At 57.8% G+C, this 18,754-nt stretch overlaps 2 protein-coding genes across 2 annotated transcripts; both read left to right on the plus strand.

Annotated features, from left to right (window-relative positions):
• Positions 1-2,672: 2,672 nt before the first annotated feature.
• VOLCADRAFT_99662 (uncharacterized protein) lies at positions 2,673-9,178 on the plus strand (the record flags this gene model as incomplete). The annotated part of the gene is made up of 9 exons (XM_002958338.1): positions 2,673-2,762; positions 3,067-3,473; positions 3,783-4,023; positions 4,183-4,308; positions 4,660-4,857; positions 5,278-5,929; positions 6,011-6,120; positions 6,683-8,371; positions 8,624-9,178. 9 exons carry the CDS (start codon positions 2,673-2,675, stop codon positions 9,176-9,178), a joined length of 4,068 nt encoding a protein of 1,355 aa, XP_002958384.1.
• A 2,239-nt stretch (positions 9,179-11,417) lies between these two features.
• On the plus strand, positions 11,418-17,281 carry VOLCADRAFT_108114 (uncharacterized protein). The gene is made up of 10 exons (XM_002958339.1): positions 11,418-11,641; positions 11,741-11,808; positions 11,894-12,034; positions 12,617-12,796; positions 13,015-13,141; positions 13,789-13,816; positions 14,276-14,369; positions 14,835-14,995; positions 16,044-16,222; positions 16,717-17,281. Exons 1-10 carry the CDS (start codon positions 11,552-11,554, stop codon positions 16,762-16,764), a joined length of 1,116 nt encoding a protein of 371 aa, XP_002958385.1. The 5' UTR covers positions 11,418-11,551; the 3' UTR covers positions 16,765-17,281.
• Positions 17,282-18,754: the final 1,473 nt, after the last annotated feature.

Raw genomic sequence — 18,754 nt, forward strand, 5'->3', positions numbered from 1 at the left:
CTGCCCGCTTGCTCGGCCGCCAGCCCCATCCAATGCTTATACTTCGCCATGTGGATTCCTGGTTGCTTGCTGTCTGACGGATACACGTCAGGCTGGACATCTAAACGTGTATGCTTCCAACCACTCATTAATCGGTCCTTGAACTCCAAAATCACACCTTCTGGCATTGGCCTGTTGATCAGCCACTCCACTCGTTCGTCTACCTCGTGTAGCCCTTGCGGGACCTCTTTCCATACATCGTGCCCCAAAAAACATAGAAAACGGAGGAGTAGTGTCCCCCATCCGGCCCCTTCGGGGTTGGAGAGGGATTCTGCGACCTCCTGTCGCAAAACTTGGTATGCCACAGAACCACGCTGTAAACGGACATGGTTCCAAAACCTCACAACCTGCTTGAGAACGTGGTAGTGTAGGGGTGGCTGCGATAGCTCTGCGAACAGGAGGCGGTGTGTTGGTCTGGCAGCTCCTACAATTTGCCGCATGAAAGATATCTGAAGCTGCACTGCCCTGTCCTTTAGGCATGCCTCGAAAGGCCCCTCTGCAAGGTTATTCGCATCACTCCGCTTCCTGAGCCTGTCCGAGACCTCAGCTAGCATAAACGGCCCCCACGCTTGACAACCATACAACAGTATTGCTCGTACCTGCGTATCAAAACACCTCATCCTCACATCTGGGGCGAACAACTTTAGCTTAACTAATTTTGCACTCAACGCGAACATAGCTGCTCTAGCTGTGTCATACAACTGCTGACGGCAGGCCCAGAACTGCCGTTCCGGCCCATACACTAACCCCAGATATCGTGCACTATCCTTAGCCGGTATGGCCTCTCCAGCCAGCCTGAGCTCATCACACGATGCTTGGACAGCACTCCTAGTATCGCTGTCGCTTGCAAAAACGAGGCGTTCACATTTCGACACATTTGGGCGCATCCCAAAATCCTCACAGAACATGTCAATGTTGAGCAACTCCCCCATGCGTCCCGGTGTTGTTGCCAGAAGGCTAACGTCGTCGTTGTGCATGTGTGCAATACCCCTGCGAAATTTTACGGGTGTTCTATGTGTGTGTGTGTGTGTGTGTGTGTGTTACATGGTTGGGGGTGCGTGACCCCATACCGGTAAAACTACCCATACGAGCCGAAGGCCCAAGGGCAATATCTATACGCGTAAAAGCCACGGAGAACAGGAAACACCGCACATCAGCCCAGACTAGCGTCCAAAGGGGTAACTGAGTTTCGGTGAGCCCACATACGTTCCAACATCCTCGCCAGACTTACTGGTTCCCATTTCATGGCCTCCAACATGCTCTGTTGATGATCGAATCCCTCTTCAGTACGAATATCATTTTAGGCTGGGCATTCCAATAACACGTGTTTTTCATCCTCGATTCGGCTATTAGTACCACAACAGCGGCAAAACCGCTGGCCAATGGGGACATGGTACTTTCCCCTTCGTGCTCTGCTTGCCTCCAAAGCCCAGCAACATAAACGAAACTGCATTAGCTTACGATGTGCTAAACGAGGAATGAAAACCTTAGGATGTGTTGGCCACATGACGGCTGCGGCTCCCGAAAAGGGCAGTGTAATGTACAGGACTCCGTTCTATGTGCAATGTACAGGACTCCGTTTTTCATACTACCTGGCCAGCCCAGCCTGGTTAAAAGTTACACCTGACTCAAGAAGGATGAGACACGTTACAGGATTAAGTTTACAGCACCTGTGTAAGAATTAGGTTTGCAGCTGGCATCTCAGGATGAGGGTTGTGGCACCAGCTCAAGGGATGGGGATGGGACCCTGGCTGGCAGGATGGGATTGGGGGTTCCAGCTGTAGGGTGAGGATATGAACCCTGTCGGATGTATGGGATTAGCACCGGCCCTTACGATGGGGGATGGGGGACGGTTGCCCCTGCCAGGATGGGAGGATGGCTGACCAGTACCCATCCCCAGGATTGGGGGATTAGACCTCCTTTGCAACCCTCTGAACGAAACAGGCTCGGCCGAAACACCGGGATGTTGGATGAAAGGTGTCATCCTGCGCCAAGTGCCCTTTGTGGTATTGAGAGGACAGACACGGAGTGAAACGTGTTGCTGGTAGCTTATATCTATCAAAGGACTTGCACCATCGTTGAACGTCAAAGTTCGTCTAAGTTGACCTATGAGCTCCAATGCTCCATGCAGCGCTGATGCCTCAAGGGCCATGGTAGTTGTCATTCATTATAATTTTTCGCAATGGTCTGTATGATATGCGTGGGTCCAAACGTTACCCCTGCATCGGCCCGCCATCTGCGCGAAACCACTGGAGCGGGGCTCGGTTCCACCCTCTGAAGCCGTAGTGCCACCACGCTGCGATTACCACACCATGAACATTTTGGGTACAGTCAAATCAGCAGCAACTCTTAGTAAATAGGGGCTCGCACATGTTATTCATCTGTGTCCTTGGCGGGTTGTTCCTTCATGACCCGTCATCACGGCCTTAAATGATGTTCACTCATTAAGATCACCACGTTAGGGTTTCTTTTTTTGTCAATCTTGCAGTATGATGTACCCGACACCATTTAACCATCGCTGGTCACGAACCCCGTATCTGTCCACCGAAACGGGAATGGATGCATGAAACATGCCCTGGATCGAGCGCAAGACGCTTTGCGGGATTGATAAGCTTGACCACTGACCGGGTTAAATGCCGCTTTTCTGCTCCGGGTGTCAATCGACGAGCCTTTCCGTGGTCAACTCCGTCTACGTGTGCAATGTATGCGGTCAACAATCACAGGTGAGAGATACGCAGCTGGGTGGTGTCTACGTCGTTGGGAGCGTCTGGACGGGAGGCGGGGCGACTTTCGGTAAAAGCTCTACTCCACTTTTTTGGCCTTGGCACATGCCCCTGAGCGTCAGGCTCTGCGTTTGTAATTGAAACCCGTTTTTGGGGCGTTTGGTTTTCGCGCGATCGGCGTACGCCGCTCCTCAAGGTGACGCGTGTGTGGCGTTCACACCCCCCATTTTGCATCCCTTGATCGCCCAACCAACCTACCGCTTTCCGCCGCCTCATATGGGATCCAATACGTTGTTTCCCGAAGCTGGTGGAGGTTGAGGATGAGGCGTTTGAAATGGTCACCTTCGCCCGCCGGCAACACCGCGGTGCGGGCGTTAGCGCAGCGACCCTGCAGGAGCAAAAAGCTATGGACGAGGAGCGCCATAGGGCTGAGGCAGCCGCAGCCGCTGCTGCTGCCGCGGCAGCTGCTGCGGCCGCCGCCGCGAATAGCCGCGTCATAGAGCTGGTGCCCTATGACCAGCCGCCAGTTATGGCCAGGTTCAAGTACACGGCCCAAGTGTACCTCAGGGCGCTCCAGTTGCTGGTGCAGGCGCAGGCAGATGCGCTAGTGGAGCGATTTGGCGGGCCGCCGGAGTGCCGTGTGGTGATGCGGAACATCTGGTTTGGCTTCGTGCCGTTGACTGGGCTCCTGGATCTGGACCCACGGGTCGGGTGAGCGCGGCTGGATGGAAAGGGGTTCTGGAAATAGCGGTAAGGTTTGCAAAGGGTTGGGCTGAGGAAGGGCTGGGTGCGTGTGGGTGAGGGAGCGTGTGGGTGAGGGAGCGTGTGTGAGTGATGATTGAGTGACGGCGGGAGAGCATTGGATAACAACCAGTCGACCAACCCGTTTGCGCCTCAAAACCGCATTCCGTGAAGCCTTTCCAAACATGCATCCCGCCCACTTTCCCGCTCGAGCCATTTCTCCTCCCACGGGCGGCTGGGTCCCGTTTTCCTCTCCCAACCGCCAAACCGCCGTAACAGCGGCACAACGGTCCACGCCTACCTGGACGGCTCGGGCTATCCGGGCCTTGCGCGGGAGGGCGTGCTGGCGGAGAGCCACATGGGCGGCGGAAGCGACATCTTCGGCAGGTCCGCATTTGGGACCCTCACATCGTCGAATAGGCCGGGCATGAGGCGCGTGAAGATGACGTCGAAGTTCCACACCACCGGGGCGTCTGACATCGACTGGGGAGCGGCCCGGATGGACGGGTTCATTCGCCGGGTGAGGTGTGGACACGGGAGGAAAGGGGAGGGGGCGGGTTCAGGGGGGGAGGGCACGTATTGCACCACCTTTCCCCCCGCCTACGCACCTGCACCCCTGCACCTACACGCCTCGCACTAGCACACTTTCCCCCCTCTTCCCCCCGCTTCTTCGCCGCAGCTGATGCCCCCGTCCGCTACCCTGGTCATGACCTTGCTGACCTGTCTGCTGCTGAGGATGCCGGTCACTCCGGTGGACGTCGTCCGCTGGGCCCTGAACGAGTCGCTGCCGTACCGGGACTTGCAGGTAAGGTAAGGGGGGGGTTGCTGAATGAACGGCTTCAAATGAGAAAATGAAAATTTCTGACTTTTGTTTGTATAGAAAACGTATTTCGACAGTCCATTAGCCACTGCTCAAATGAGGGATTGATGGATTGAGGAAGGCCAAGTATATGTAGGCATGGGCGTCGAGAGAGGACAAACAGAAGCAAGTCAGGTAGGTAAAGATGGAACGCCAGGGTCGCCTTGCGCATCCCATCATCCTTTCTACCGCCAACCCCTCCTCCTCCTCCTCCTCCTCCTTGACAGCTTCCCCTGAGAAGCATTCATCTTTCGGTATCCCCCCCCCGCCGCCTCTGATGCCCCATCCCGGACACAGATGCGCGGCAAGCCGCTGCTTCGATCATCTCCGTTCAAAACCTTTCCCGCGAGGTTGCTGGCTGCTAAAGGGGCCGTGCCGCCGCGGCGGCTGCTGGTGGCTGCCGTGGAGATGGCGGGTGTGCTAGGTCTGCAGCTGCCGCCCCTCAATGTGGAGGGGCTGCTGGCCAAGATGACAGACGCGCTCGGCCTGCCCGGGGTAGGGAGGGGGGGATACGAAGGAAGAGACACAACCTAGACTAGACCGGCTTTGTTCCCTTGCCCCTGCGGAAATGTTCATATCCTGGTCTCCATGGTAACCTGCAAGCCCTTTTGCCCGCGCTGTGCCTGGGGTTCGGACGGCCAGGTGTTGCAATTGCCAACTTAGTCTTTTAGATGGTTCCGCAGCCATGTGAAACCTCGCTGTGAAACCGTCTAAAAGCCTATTACGTTGTCAGGGTTTCTTTGCCAACCTTTCCTTTCTCCCACGCCCGCAGCCATCCTGGTCTTGTCGGAACCTGTCACATGCTTTCCCGCAAACACCGCACAGAACGCAGGACACGGGGCATCCGCAATCGTGCTCACCCAACGTTTTGGGCGCGCTTGTGTTCTGCCCTCTCATACCCCTCTCCCCCAACAGCATGTGTTCCTCGTGTCCCGAGAGCTCCACCGGCTCTACCTTCTGGCGTCGCCGCTGCTGCACCCCAATGCCGTTGGATTACGTGGAACGTACCCCTACCTGCCGCTCACGGCGCTGGTCTTCGTCGCCATCAAGTTGTGCTATGGACTAGACAACCGAAGCGCAGCACCGCCGCCGGCGGTGGCGTCTGACGGCGCTGACCACCTCTCCCATCTGAAGGATTCACGGGCTGGAGGGGCTCGCGCCGGAGGAGGATCACCGGAGGGGGAGGCGGGGGAGGCGGGCGGCGAGGTGCCGGACGCGAGGAGGACGGGCCGGTCCGTGGGCCATGAGGGACCAGCCGCAGGTGGACGAGCAGGAGAAGTGGCCGTGGCGATGGCGCACGGTGAGGCGGTGGGCGAGTATAAAGCATTTCGAGCCGCAGCAACGGCAGGCGGAGAAGTGGAGGCAGCGGCGCATGGCGACGCGGCGAACACGAAAGCGACGCGGAAAAGGCCGCGGAAGTCCTTGGGTCAAGGGGGTGAAGCAGCAGCGGCGGCTGTAGCAGGTGGGGGATCGGCGGCGACGGCGGCGCAAGGCGAGGCGCCCGCCGAACCGCCTGGAGGTGCCCGAAGGCGCCCGAAGAAGCCTGGGAAGCGGCAGAAGGCGGCGGGTAAGGAGGGGCCAGCAGCAGGGCCGTCGTTGCCTGGCCGCTCCTTCCTCCATGACGTTGCACCGCCGCTGCTTCCCGGAGTGCCCCCCCTGGTGCTTCCGGCTGGGGGCTGGCCCGCGTGGGCAACCTTGCAGATGGGACCACGGCCCTTCAAGACCCCCGTCACAACTGCACCGCTTAATGCGTGGGAGGTGAGTGGGTTAGGAGGGTGCGGGTGCTGAAGCTTGTAGGCATCGGGCTGGGCAGGCATCGGGTGGCATCTGCGTGCATGTGTGTGCGCGTATTACATGGCCGAAGCTTCATAAACCCTGTACCTGCAAACCTACCCGCCCGAGAGCCGGGAAAACCGCGGTAGACGGCTAGGTAAGGCAGGCGACTGAGCAGCTGGATGAAACAGATGACGGCGATGACGGGCGTGAGAGATTTAGGCGCCGGGAAACTGTTTGTTGCGGTTTGGGGTATTCGCTGCGTTTTGAATTATGTTACGCGGCTGAGGAAGTCGCGGAAGTCCTTGTCGCTGGCAAAGGCGTCCTCGGGGCCTCGAGGCGACGTGCTCCAGTCCAGTGCTGCAAGTCCCGGTACTGCATGCCGCCGCCGGGCAACTGCACTATCACACTGGTGGACTTGCGTTGCACATGTCGGACACGCCTTGGTGGTGCGATGATGCCAATCATTACCCTAAGTGCACGCAACACTCACAACTGATACCCATGTCCGTTCGTGTTCGTCTCCACGGTTTAAACCGTTCCACAGGCATCGCACCTGCCAACTGACGAGCTGCGGGCCTTTGTGGTGACGGCAGCTGAGCGCCTGATGGCCTACTCGTATGTTAACCGTGTCCCCAGAGTCTCTACCCGGAAACTGCAGAGGGTCCTGTACAAGATGCAGCGGGCTTCGTTGGCTGCACAGGTGCCAGTCGGCGTCGCCGCGGCGGCAGCAGCACCAGCACCAGCGGACCCGGAGGAGGCGCCCCCGTCCCCGCCAAGGTCCACAGCTGCACCGCAGGCGGCGGCCGCGACGGCGGCCGCGAATGTGCGTGAGGAGGATGGCGGCCGTGGTGTTGAAGGTGGCGGCGGCGGCGATGGCCTTGTGGGAAATCATCAGGATGTTGGTACATCTGGACGCTCAGCTGCTGTTTTCAGCTGTGCAGCGGCATTAAACATCGCAGATGGTCTTCCGGTAACAATCGCTGCGGCCGGACCGCAGGCAGCGGCCCTGGCGGGCCTACCACGCATTGCGCCCTTTGCCGGCCCGCAGCAGCAAGCCCAACCCCAAGCCCAAGCCCAGGCCCCAACCCAGGATCAACCACCACCGGAGACTCAGTACCAAGACCCGCAACAGCCCCAGCAACATGATCCGCCCTGGCCGGACCCCGCCCTGGTATTGTCGCAGCTGCTGCCGCGCGGCGCCGGTATTGTGGCCCCCAAAGACAGCCTGCCACCGTCGAAGCCAGGGGTGCAGGGGGCGCTAGTCCTGCCGGGCGTGCGAATGCATGCGGATGCAGTGGCTGTGCTAGGGCTGCTTGCTTGGTCACAGAGTGTGTCGTTTGATGCTCTGTTGGACTGGGTGGCAGCGCTGCTGACGGAGATGAGCAGGATGGAGGTCCGAACGCGACAGGTGATGCAGCTGGTGCAGCGGGGATTGTCAGAGGCAGAGGCGGTGCAGAGCGTGCTCGGAAAGGACGGCTTGGCGGATGCCGTGAAAGGGGACGAAGAGGTGGGGGGTTCTTTGTATGACGCGGAGGAGGAGGAAGAGGAGGAAGAGGAAGAGGAAGACGAAGAGGAAGAAGAAGACGGAGAGGGCATGTGGGGTGGTTCGGAAGGGGAGAGGAGCGAGATGCCAAGGGCGCATGGGCAGCGGGGACGGGGACGGGGAGGCGGCAGGCGTGGAACGGAGTCGCGAGCAGATCGGCGCGACGATGCCCAGCGGCTGTTGTCACAGCAAGGGCGAGGGCGGGGCCGCGGCCTGGGGGAAGGCCGGCCGCGTAAGTCTGATGCCGCGACACCCACAACAAGGCTGACACGTGGCCGCGGACGGGGACGCGGACGCAGTGGTGGCGGCGGCGGCGGCAACGGGGACAGCGGCGAAAAGTGGAGCGAGCACAGCAGCAGCGACGACGCCTGGGCGGAGCCGGCCTCGGTTAAGAGGACTCCGACTGCAGGCGCCGGCCGGCCGGGGGTTCAGCGGCGTGCCGCTGCAGCAGAAGCCGCTAGGCGCATCTCAGCTACTGTCGGTGTCGACGTCGGCACACTACCAAGCCCGGAAGTGAAGGGCGCCTCGCTGTCCGATGACTCCGACACAAGTGGTGGGGATGAAAGCGGTGGCGACATTACCAGGAACAGCGAGGACAGCGGTAAGGGTAAGGCGGGTCCGGCAGCTGATGCAGCCAGGGACGGCACAGGCAGAGAGGAGGCGAGGCCGGGCAAGCGGTCCCGCCTGCAGGTGGAACCTGAAGCGGCTGGCAGGGGCCAAAAAGAAGCCCAGGTTGGTGGTGTTACTGGCCGCAATAGCATCGGCGACAATGGTGGAAGTGGTGATGCCGATGACAGCAAGGACGTCAGCAGCGACGATGAAAGCAGCAGCAGTAGCAGCGACAGTAGCGATGATGAAGACAGCAGCGATGATGACCGAGGTCCGGGGACAGAGGAACTGGCAGCGCAGGTGGCGTCATCGGAGGATAATGATGACCCACAGGACGAGAATAATGACCAGGAAATGGGGCAAGAGGAGGAGGAGGAGGAGGATGGCGGCGAGGGCGTGATGGGGGTCGACATGGTAGGGCGGCCGGCAGTCGGCCAACCAAGCAGGGGCGAGGCCCAGCGGTCACGGCCTCAAGGTACAACTGCTGGCAACGCTGGCCGCAGCCCCACCATTATTATTATTTCTGACACTAGTAGCAGCAGCAGTGAAGCCAATAGCAGCAGCGAAAGCGCTGACAGTAGTGAGGATACTGGTGATGATGCTGACGACGACGACGATGAGGGCCAGCGCCAGGCAGCGGATGGGGCTGGTTTAGCGGCTGCCGCGGTGGGGGAGCCCGGATCAGAATCGAATGGAGGTGACGAGGAAGTCGGTGACGATGAGGATGCGGAGGATGAGGAGGAAATGGACGATAGAGGCGGCGATGAGGAGCAGGAGGATGGGGAGGAAGAGGAGGAAGAGGATGGGGAAGGTGAAGCCGTGCTATGGGCCATTCGTGCCGCAGCAGACCGGCAACAGCGGCAGCGGCAGCAGCAAAAGCAGCAGTAGTTGTGCAAAAATGCTTCGGTGGCGTCCGTAGGCAGCAGCGCTGCCCATATACCCGCGCTGCCACCCAAGCAACGCTTCTGCACACCTTCGACACACCATCAGCGCACACAGGCGCCCCTTAAAGCCATGCCCCTGCTTGATTTGGTACTTGGACTTGTCTGTGTATTTCTCACGGCGGTCCGCGGCTTCACGTTACCATGAATCACCGTCAGTAATGTGGTCTGCAACCGCAGTATTACGAACCGTGTCCGCCGCACCTTCAAAAACCATAGTTGCAGTGGGCGAGATAGGGGGTGCAGAAAGAGGAAGGAATCTCGTGTTCGCTGTGGTCCACTTTACCCATGTATTACAACGAGGATACATCGATGTTACTGGACCGTCGATTGGGTTTCCCTTGCCAGAGCCCGCGAAGGCAAGGGAGGTCGAAATGATGAGCATGTCACTATTGGGCTTTTAATGGTTCAACCTTAATAAAGCAAGGCTGCCCAACGCCGAAAGCTTTGCGGTCGCCCTTGCGGTGGGGTGGGGGGTGCAAAGAAGCCAAGTGGCTCTCCTCACTTACTGGCCACCGCGGGTAAAACAGTATGAGGATTTCGCGTTCTTTGCAGCACGAGCATTGTGGCGTGGTGAAGGGCGGGGATATGCGGGTGCGCCCCCTTCTTTCTTTTTTCCTCACTCCTGGGCTACACGGTCTAGCCAGGGGTGTTACAACAGCACGTCTCTCGCGGCACCTGCTCGGGCATCGCCTGAGTTCTGCACAATTGCGCTGGAGGGTGGTAGGTAGATGCGGCGATTGCCGCAAGGGTTGCTGAATGCAGCATATGGGCGTCCTGTGTGTAGTGTGTTGCGACAAGAGGTGTCTGTGGAAGTGCGGAGAGGCTGGCGCGGGGCAGTGGTCGCCAGGGCTGGTGCCTGCAGAGGAGGGCCTTCTCCGGGACGGCACCGGTTTTGATGAAAGCCGTGGCCCTCGAAGCGCCGTTTGTCGTGCGGTGCGTGCTGATGATGATCCGGCGGCTTGAAAGCTTGTAGTGTGGGCCCAGGGCTTTTTATGTTTTTTCGCGATGGAATACTTGATAACATGTACAAGCATATGGGGTCATGGGGCACTTACTTGGAAGGGAGCATTTTGCCTATGTGGGTGTTGTATGTTGTAAAAGCTAGAGTTCGTGTGCGGGAGTTCCCGCACCCTTCGTTGGTCGCGCAGTGGCTTGGCGTAGCAGGGATCATGCAGTGCTACGTTAAGGTGGATTGTCAGCGTGTCCTTGCTGCGCAGTCGCGAGTTGCATCGGTTTCATGTCCAGTTTGGAAAGTCATTCGTGCCAATCCGGATGGCAAAATGCGTCACCCCACCAGGACACAGACACACAGGGGCTCTTAGGTTAAGATCCGCATTGAGGAACCGGCTCTTTGAACAAGGCGACATGGTATCGAACCTGTATTCACAAAAGCCTACACCACCAGGTTCGGGCATGACCTGTCCCTGGGGTGGCATCCGGCTGTCCTGCTTAACACCTTAAAGCGTGCTCAGACGGAGCATTCAGACGGAGAGGTGGCATTTGTATGCTCTTGACAGTAGAAATGCTACCGAGCTCTTAAGGGAGTCAGCAGAGGCAAAAAAGCCAGGAGGCGGACACCGCCTTTTAAACGGGCGACCTTATGGATTGGCCTGAGGATAGGGCTCACTGGCACGAGAACCCGTCCCGAATTTTCTGGCGCGGGTCTCCTGTAGAGCCCTGCATCTCCCGTTGTAGTGCTTTCTTGGCAGCCATGGTGATAGCAACGCAACGACTTGGGGCTGGGACCAGGAAGCGCAATGAAAACGGTCTTACCCAGTTGGGTAAGACCTTTGGCACCTTCAGGCTTCGCTAGGGGCTACCTCCCCCAGGAGTCAAAGTCGCATGCTGAGGGGTCTTGAGCACGTTCATTGATAGCTGGTCCAGGATCGCGCACGTGCATGGGTGGCAAGGTATATTGCAATGTGACAAGAAGCGCTCGACAGCGCCGTACCGTACACGCTTTGTTCTTTAGCTATTGGCCGGGAAATTATGTTACAGATGGGATCTATTATGCAAGTTTACCGAAATGTTATTGGGCCGCTGCAAGAAATCCGTGTAGGTTGTAGCCACGTACCACGAAAATTCCGGTTTGTTCGTTCTTCGTTGTCCCGGTGGGCCCTGCTTGCAATCAGCCACAATCATTTACTCAGTCAAGATTTCCCCAATCCTGCCTTGCAGGAATACGGACCTGATGAATACCTGCATGAGCACAACTATTATTAGTCGCCAGTAGATAGCACCGACGGGTTACTTGTACAGCTTCGCACATATACGCAGGTTAAAGGATTTCCTTTGTATGTTTTAAAGTACTTAATAGATGCAAAAGATGATCTCATTTCGTGTGCATGTTCCCGATGGCCGAATTGCAAGCAAGTTTCGGAACAATCAAATAAAAGGCCCAAGGCCGGTGAGTTGTCGCATCATGCTTCAAGCTAATCACTTTCCATGGCGACTTGGCCGTGATTGGTATCGCTTATCGAGGAATTTGCAACATCGGTGTGGATAGGTTGGCATTCGACGCTTATGGCGTACACGGATGGTGCAGAGATGCACCTTGGGTCCAACGGATAACGAGTAAGTCTGTTGGCGTCTCCAACGCCGCATACGGCGAGCTCCGTCGACGCTGAACCCAGTTTCCCTCCCGTAACCCACTTAGCAGCGACCAGCAGAGCGAAGACACGCCGAGGCGACCTCCTCATCCCGAAATGGATGATAGCGCGCTGCAGGGCAGCTCTGGCTCATCCTCGATCCCTGACACGCTGCCTTACATGGGGAGCGCATTGGACTGGCGTGAATTTAGGTGCGGGCCGTACCGGCTAACCTCCTCCGTTTTTCGCTCATCAAAGAGGTGGAGTTCATTGAGCAACCGTTGCCAGAGGTGGCCACCGTAGTGCACAGGCGTGAGGCCGGCGCCAGCCGCCGGGGTTTTAGGAAGGTCTGCGTGGGGCCGTCCCTTCTCTGGAGGTGCCAAAGAATTTGCTTCTTAGACGCATTCCCCACTGTTTACCCGTCACCTTTCCCCACTCCCACCTTTCCCTCCCCGCACACTCCACTTCATCCGCCACTGCTGACGCATACCTAACCTCTGTACACCGGCACCTCATGCACCTTATGCCGTGTTGCCGATCCCCGCGCCATCGACTTTCCTGAATTCTGGCATCAACATCAACATGTTCCCCTCAGCCATCCTCTTGGATGCAACTGCCTCCTCATCTCCGGCTCTCCACTCCAAATCCAATTTCAATCCACGCATCACACATCTTGATCCGGATTCACATGCTCCACAATTCCAGCGACGTACTCCACCTCACGAGCCATCGGGTCAGTTCCCGTCTGGATTCCCTCAGCCGCCTCGGCCCCCATTCCCTCATACCTCAAACAGGGCCAAGCTGGTCTCCCAGTCACGCGGCGGCACCGGCGCGGAGTCGGATGAGTGGGCCCACATCATCCCCAAGCCTGAGAAAGGCGCCCTGCTGCTGGCGCACCCGCTGCTGTTCCAACAGAGCCAGACCTACTTCCACCGGGCGGCCATTCTGCTGCTGGAGCACGGGGACTTGGGCAGGTGGGGCCGCCTAGGCAGCTAGGGGTCAACAGCATCGCCTTCTGGATCTCATGGCGCATTCACATCACATCTTGTTGCCCGCAACCCGCCTCCGAAACTCCCATGACCTCTCCCCTTGAATTTCCGTCGCCCCTTTCCTTTGTCCTTTCTGGATATCTGCCTCTGTGCGCCTGGACTGGCTGGCTGGCTCGTGCCTGGCTGTGCCACTGGCTGCGTAGCTATGGTGTCATTCTGAACCGACCGTCCAAGTACCTCATCGGGGACGTGCCCCTCAGTCGGCCGCAAACTCAGTTTGGGGATTGCCGGCTGTACATCGGAGGCGATGTGGGCATGGGGGAGGTGCAGGTCAGCCAGCGGGGGCGGGAAGTGGGCGTGCGCTGCAGGCTTGAACGGATATAGACACACCATGTACTGCATTGCCTTTTGCCCGTGTGCGTGTGCTGAAGGACGAGTGCAAGGCTACAGGCTATGCAATGCGGACGTGTTCTTGTGGGGACTGCCCGGGGGGGCCCTGCTCCGGGAAGTAGGTTACAGAGGAGATGGAGGTGGAGAGAGATGGCTAATCTGCTGGAAGTGATGCTGGGGCCGTCGCCCTGGGTGGCACTGCTACCGCTGATGTCGGTGGTGATGATGGGCCGGCTGCGGCACCAGCTTCGTGCTGATGCTTCTAGGGCGCCAAAATGTCTGATGTCAACGCACTCGTAGCTGGATACAACGCCGTTCGACACGGCCTGCTACGACCGCAAATTGTTTTTTTTGCAGTTTCTCACGCAGTCCACGACATCGTACATCCATGTGCCGTATTGATATGTGTAATCAATCAATCAATCAATCAATCAACATGCAATATTAGCTGTACGCAAATAACGGGTTGCAGTTCGCGTCTAGCTGGGATAACCGACGTTCCCATGGCCTACCTTACCTGGTTGTTTGGCCGCTAACTAACCGCGCAACTGACAAAACGCCCTTGCCTATGTTCTGCGCTCACGCAGGTGATACATCCGTACGGCCAGCTTTCAGGTAGGGTGGAGGTTCGTTGGATGGAGAATGCATGAAAGTAGAGCAGGTAGAGCGGGTGACGGGTCAGGGAAAGAGTGAAAAACTGGCGCATTACGCTCGTGGTGTGCTATCCCTAAGCCTGGCCTTAAGTGGCTTGTTTTGTGGACCGCCATCACCCGAGGCTGTACTTGTACCGGCAGAGGAGCGGTACCCTTAGCGAGCAAAGGAGGAAAGGAAAGGTAAGGCGTTTTAGTGAGGCTCTTTTGCCCGCCAATGCTTCTCGCTGGGCCTTTGCCCTCGGCCTCGACCTCAATTATATAAACATAAACAACTATACTTTCCCCGGCATGCAGCTTCCTTTTACGTGTCGGCGCTTCGGTGCTGCGCTCAAACTGCCCGTGAACCTCATCCCTGTCCTTCCCCTGCCATTGCGTGTCTGAGATTTGCCTTGCCCTCCCAAACCTGCCACGAACCCGTCAGGCGCGGCGGAGGTGGTCCAGGGGGTGTACGCAGGCGGCATCGACGCCGCACGAGACGCGGTGGACGCGGGCTTCGCCCAAGCTAAAAGCTTTCGGTAAGATGGGATCCGCACGGCCGATCTCAGCGACGCGAGTTGATTGCGGCTGGGGTCCTGGACGGCCAAATGCCAGCAGCTACGGGCACGCGTGTCAGCATGGTTGGTTGGGTCGTTGGGTCGTTGTTGGTCGGCTCTGCGAGGGGGTTTCGGATTGCGCTTGCATAGAGTTACAAGTTACAAGTTCCGCACACAAGTGCGGGTGTGTCCGTAAAAGCCGGGGGGGCCATGGACGTTGTATTGGTATTGATGCGGCATAGATCTAACGGCTTTGAAAGGGTGCATCATGCCGGGACCAGCCCTCGAGAGGCCCTTCCCTGCTGCACCTCGGTGCCGCAGAGAAGTGAGGCCTCAGGTTGCCTTTCTAGCAACGAAAATGCCCAACTTCAAAACCGTGAACCTAACCGTGTTCTGCTGGCGCCTCGCGGCCTTGCCTCCTCCTGTCCTGCCCTGCCCGCCGCGCAGCTGGTTCAATGCCTACGCTGGTTGGGGCCCGGGGCAGCTGCTGATGGAGTGCAAGCGGGGTGTGTGGTTCACTGCGGCTGCCAGTCCCAAGCTCATTCTGCAGGAGGTGGAACTAGGAGAGGGCCCCAAGTACTGGCACAAGGTCATGAGCATGTTGGGAGGTGCGATGGGCTATGTGGCGTGGCCGGGATGGGGACCGGGCACATGCGCGTACATGTGCGTGGTGCTGGTTGTGTGAGTGAGTGTTTCGCGAGTGAGTCTGTCGGGGGTGGAGAGAAAGGATGCCAAGAGGGAGCGATGCGAGAACGTGTATAATTGTGGAAAATCGTGGCGTAGCAGCTGAGGCGGGGAGGTCAATTTCCCAATGATGTCACCCGACTGAGGGTGCATCCGCCTGTGTGGATGCTGTGGGGCATATCCGTTGGTTTCCCTGTCAGGTGGCAAGCAAGTCCGGCGACCGGGTGTTGCGTTTTCGTTGGGGCGAAGAGCCTCTGAGTAGGGAGCAGGGAGAGGGTTGTGGGTATGCAGTGAGCGCACCTGCAGGATAAGGGGAAGTTCCACGCCGGACTACTTGTGTGCGTGTGCGTGTATGTGTATTGTGTGTATGTGTGTGTATGTGTGTCTTCTGCGTCATCGTCTTCCTTCGTCAAAAGACCGCGTGCTTTATGTCCTTGCCCAGCTCTTAACCTCCCTCTCCATCTTTACTTTTCACAATATTTAATTGCAATCCACGTGTTCACGAAATTTCCAACCCCAGCCCCACTTATTGTTTTCCCACCCCATGTTTCCCAACCCGCGCCCATGACTCCTCCACGCCGAGGCCCCCAGGAGACTACGCGGAGCTCTCCGCCGCCGTTCAGAAGCATGAAGACTTGTCCTCGGATACCACGTGACGCGACATAGAGCTCGCCTGTCGCCTCGCGCCGATGTCCCCCCACCCAGCTTTAAGCATGTACGTGGCGTCTGTTCCACAGCCCGATCCTGGCATGTCGTAGCCGCATTGTCCCTCGCCCACCAATTCTGACTCTGGGCTTGGCCACCTGCGCGCGCTGCGTCATGGTGTCTGCTGTGGAGGCCTGGTCATGTTGCGCTGTGGCTCCGTAGGCGGCCTGGATTGTGCTGCAGCGTCAGGGATCATTGTAGGAGCGAATCAAGACCGGGTCCTGTCCCCCACCTCCGCACATCCAGCCGCGCGCGGCCCACATCCAGCCGCTGTGAGTGGCAGTCAGACGGCCATCTCGATGCATCCTCGTAAGATACCCGGCAGCCGGGCCAGATTACGGAAAAAGGAGGGGGACCTGGCGAGCTTGTCCACGGAGGATTCTGTGGGCCAGCACGCGAATATGCAGGCTTCCTATTGGCTGGGGTTGGCGCGTTGCAGGCTGTTGGTGAGTGCGGGCGCAGAGTGCGACGAATGAATACTCTTGGCTGCAGGCTGGCACCAGGCGAGCCCTGGTCTCTGGTGGCTCAGCCACTTGAGCACGTCTTCAGAGAGTGCCATGTTCATGACCAACATGGGCTTGCTCTGTAGTAGGCGTAGTGGGGTGTTATGCCGCTGTCCAGCATCGGAGGATATTCAGCGCGCTGTGTTGCGAGAAGAGCTGGTTGGTGAGGTATTCGGTGCCAGTGGGGGTGTTTGCTTGGGCTGGCGGTTGCAAGGTGTTTGGTTGTATGTGAGGCAGGGGCAGGATTCGGCTCACGGCGCTGTCACCACAGCAACCGCCCGGACGGCTGCTGGCTCCGCTGAAGGCGGCAGACGATGGATAGCCTCGTTTCATCATCAGCCAGAGCCCAGACCTCTTCCACAAGCGCGTCCATCGGTCAGTTGGTTGGACTAGACTCCTTGCGTTTTTATAAGGCCATCATGCTTTCTGCCGTGCAGGACGGCATGTCCATGTTGGGAGGGGGTGGCGGCCGGCGCCGCACTTAGACTTAATCGCTATTGTACAATTTTGTTGCAATCGTTCAAATGACCCCGAAGCAGGCCTCCGTCCAGCTTAGCTTGTACAAAAGAGCCCAATGGACGTGCTGCTAAGCGAGTGGCCTTCATTTGGGCTGTGATGACCAGCTGTCCAGGTTAAGGTCTTTACGCAGGTGACAAAGTTGCTGTTGTTGTTGTGTCTATATTATTCGAAGGACAGAGACATAATCGGGAACATAGTTCATGACGTAACGCGGTGCGTGCCAGCCCGTGTGTACGCGTGTACGTGTATGTATGTATGTACGTACGCGTGTACGTGTGTATGTATGTATACATACATACATATCTGTGTGTACGTATGTATGTGTGTGGTGCGCTGCGTTTGGCTGCAACGTGAGGCGTGCTGGTCGCCCTGCGTAGATCGCGATCCCTGGTTAGCGTAATAGGTAGGGTAGATAAGCAGTCAGCAACAGGAGATTGCAAAGAAGGTAATGTGGACTAGACATGATGTAAGGATTGTCCTGCGCCTGCCAGGCTCTGCACCTGCCAAGCCGCTCGCCACACTGTTCCCAAAACAATTCTGTGGCTTTGAGCTGCGTCGGTCCAGGCAAGTAATGTTCAGGTTGCCCTCTCATCCTGCCCTTTCAAGCTTGTTGGCATCGGGCGGCCAGCTCACAAGCAGCAGCTGCTCGGGATCAAAGGCTCCCAGTCCGGCTCCTGTCTGTCAGAGACGGCAGGCTTAGACACTGTGTTTTGCCCTGCGGGCCCATTGGTTTTCCCTCTTCCCGCAGCCCGGTGCCATCAACCCAATCGGAGTCCAGGGCCCTCTCCGAAAGGGAGCTTCCCCAGTCGCGTCCTGTGCTGTGTAGTGCCTTGTCCTTCACGCAGAGATATAATGAAGTGCATTCAGTTGCATAACGAGCAGTTTAAGAGCTATACTGTCCAGTGGTGTTGGTAAGCTAGTAATTCTCTCCTGGGTACTCACGCTTCAATGTATGCGCAATGTCATGTCAGGCAAAGCGCAGACCTCCGCTGCCGACGGGCATCAAAAGTTGTCCAAATAGAAGCGGTGTGGTCGAAAAAACTTAGGATATGCGTGGGCTATCATCCAGGGCTGCTATGCGGAACGGCGCGACATCTCAGCAGGAAGGAACGTCGAGCAGCCGGAGCCTAAAGCGCATCAAAGTAACGGCGTCACCCTATTGGACCCCGCTTGTGTGAGACTGCCAAAGATTGGACAGGTATGGCCCCTTTTGTAGTTGTCGTTGCACCGGTAGTCTCAAGTTGGTTGAATGTCCAACCACCGAGCTGGCCCCCCTGGACCTGGACCCTGCCTGCCGAATGCGCAGAGCTCCCAGTGCGTACGTTGGTTTTCTTCGCAAACCCCTTCGCACATCTTTTCCTGCTTTTCAAACACAATGGACTGATGCGATAGCCCGATAGCCTAGCGTTCCCAGTGGGGGTAGAACAGGCATACAGAATGTCCTCACTAGCTGTTTCTGCCACATCTACCGCTCCTGCCAGACTGCCATGGCAATCGGATGCGGATACTGCTGACCGTCAAATGATGACCGAACAAATGTATGTCCGCGCGGTATCGCGAAGACCCTGGTCATCGTGTTGACGGAGAGTGCTTCTCTACGCGCACAGATTCCAAATATTTCAAACAAAGAGGCCATCAACACAGCAGTATAATAACAAGCTGCCGGAGTTTGTTAAGCGGCTGGAGGAGGGGCTGTATCGGTCGGCAAATAGCAAGGCAAGTAGAGCTTTGAGGAGACTCTGGCCCGGGACCCGCGCTGAGGCCTTTACACTTAATTGCTGCAGGAGGAGTATACTGATATAAAAACGCTCGAACAACGGTTACACGACGTCGCGAAGCGCTTTGTCCGGCCTCACCAAGCAGCTCAGCCCGGCGCAGGAGTGTTGCAGACTGCACCGATGCCGCAAGCTGGCCTGCAGCAGCCTGCTGCACCTCCTGGGCAAATGCCAGGGATGA

This window comes from Volvox carteri (assembly GCF_000143455.1).
Source record: "Volvox carteri f. nagariensis unplaced genomic scaffold VOLCAscaffold_92, whole genome shotgun sequence".
NCBI lineage: Eukaryota > Viridiplantae > Chlorophyta > Chlorophyceae > Chlamydomonadales > Volvocaceae > Volvox > Volvox carteri.

Excerpts from the sequence above, each read along its gene's own strand:
- VOLCADRAFT_108114 (XM_002958339.1), top strand. The coding sequence starts at position 11,552 with ATGCAAAAGATGATCTCATTTCGTGTGCATGTTCCCGATGGCCGAATT. Across the intron at positions 13,142-13,788 it reads TGGGCATGGGGGAGGTGCAG|GTGATACATCCGTACGGCCA; the intron begins GTCAGCCAGCGG and ends GCGCTCACGCAG. Across the intron at positions 14,370-14,834 it reads GCCCAAGCTAAAAGCTTTCG|CTGGTTCAATGCCTACGCTG; the intron begins GTAAGATGGGAT and ends CCCGCCGCGCAG.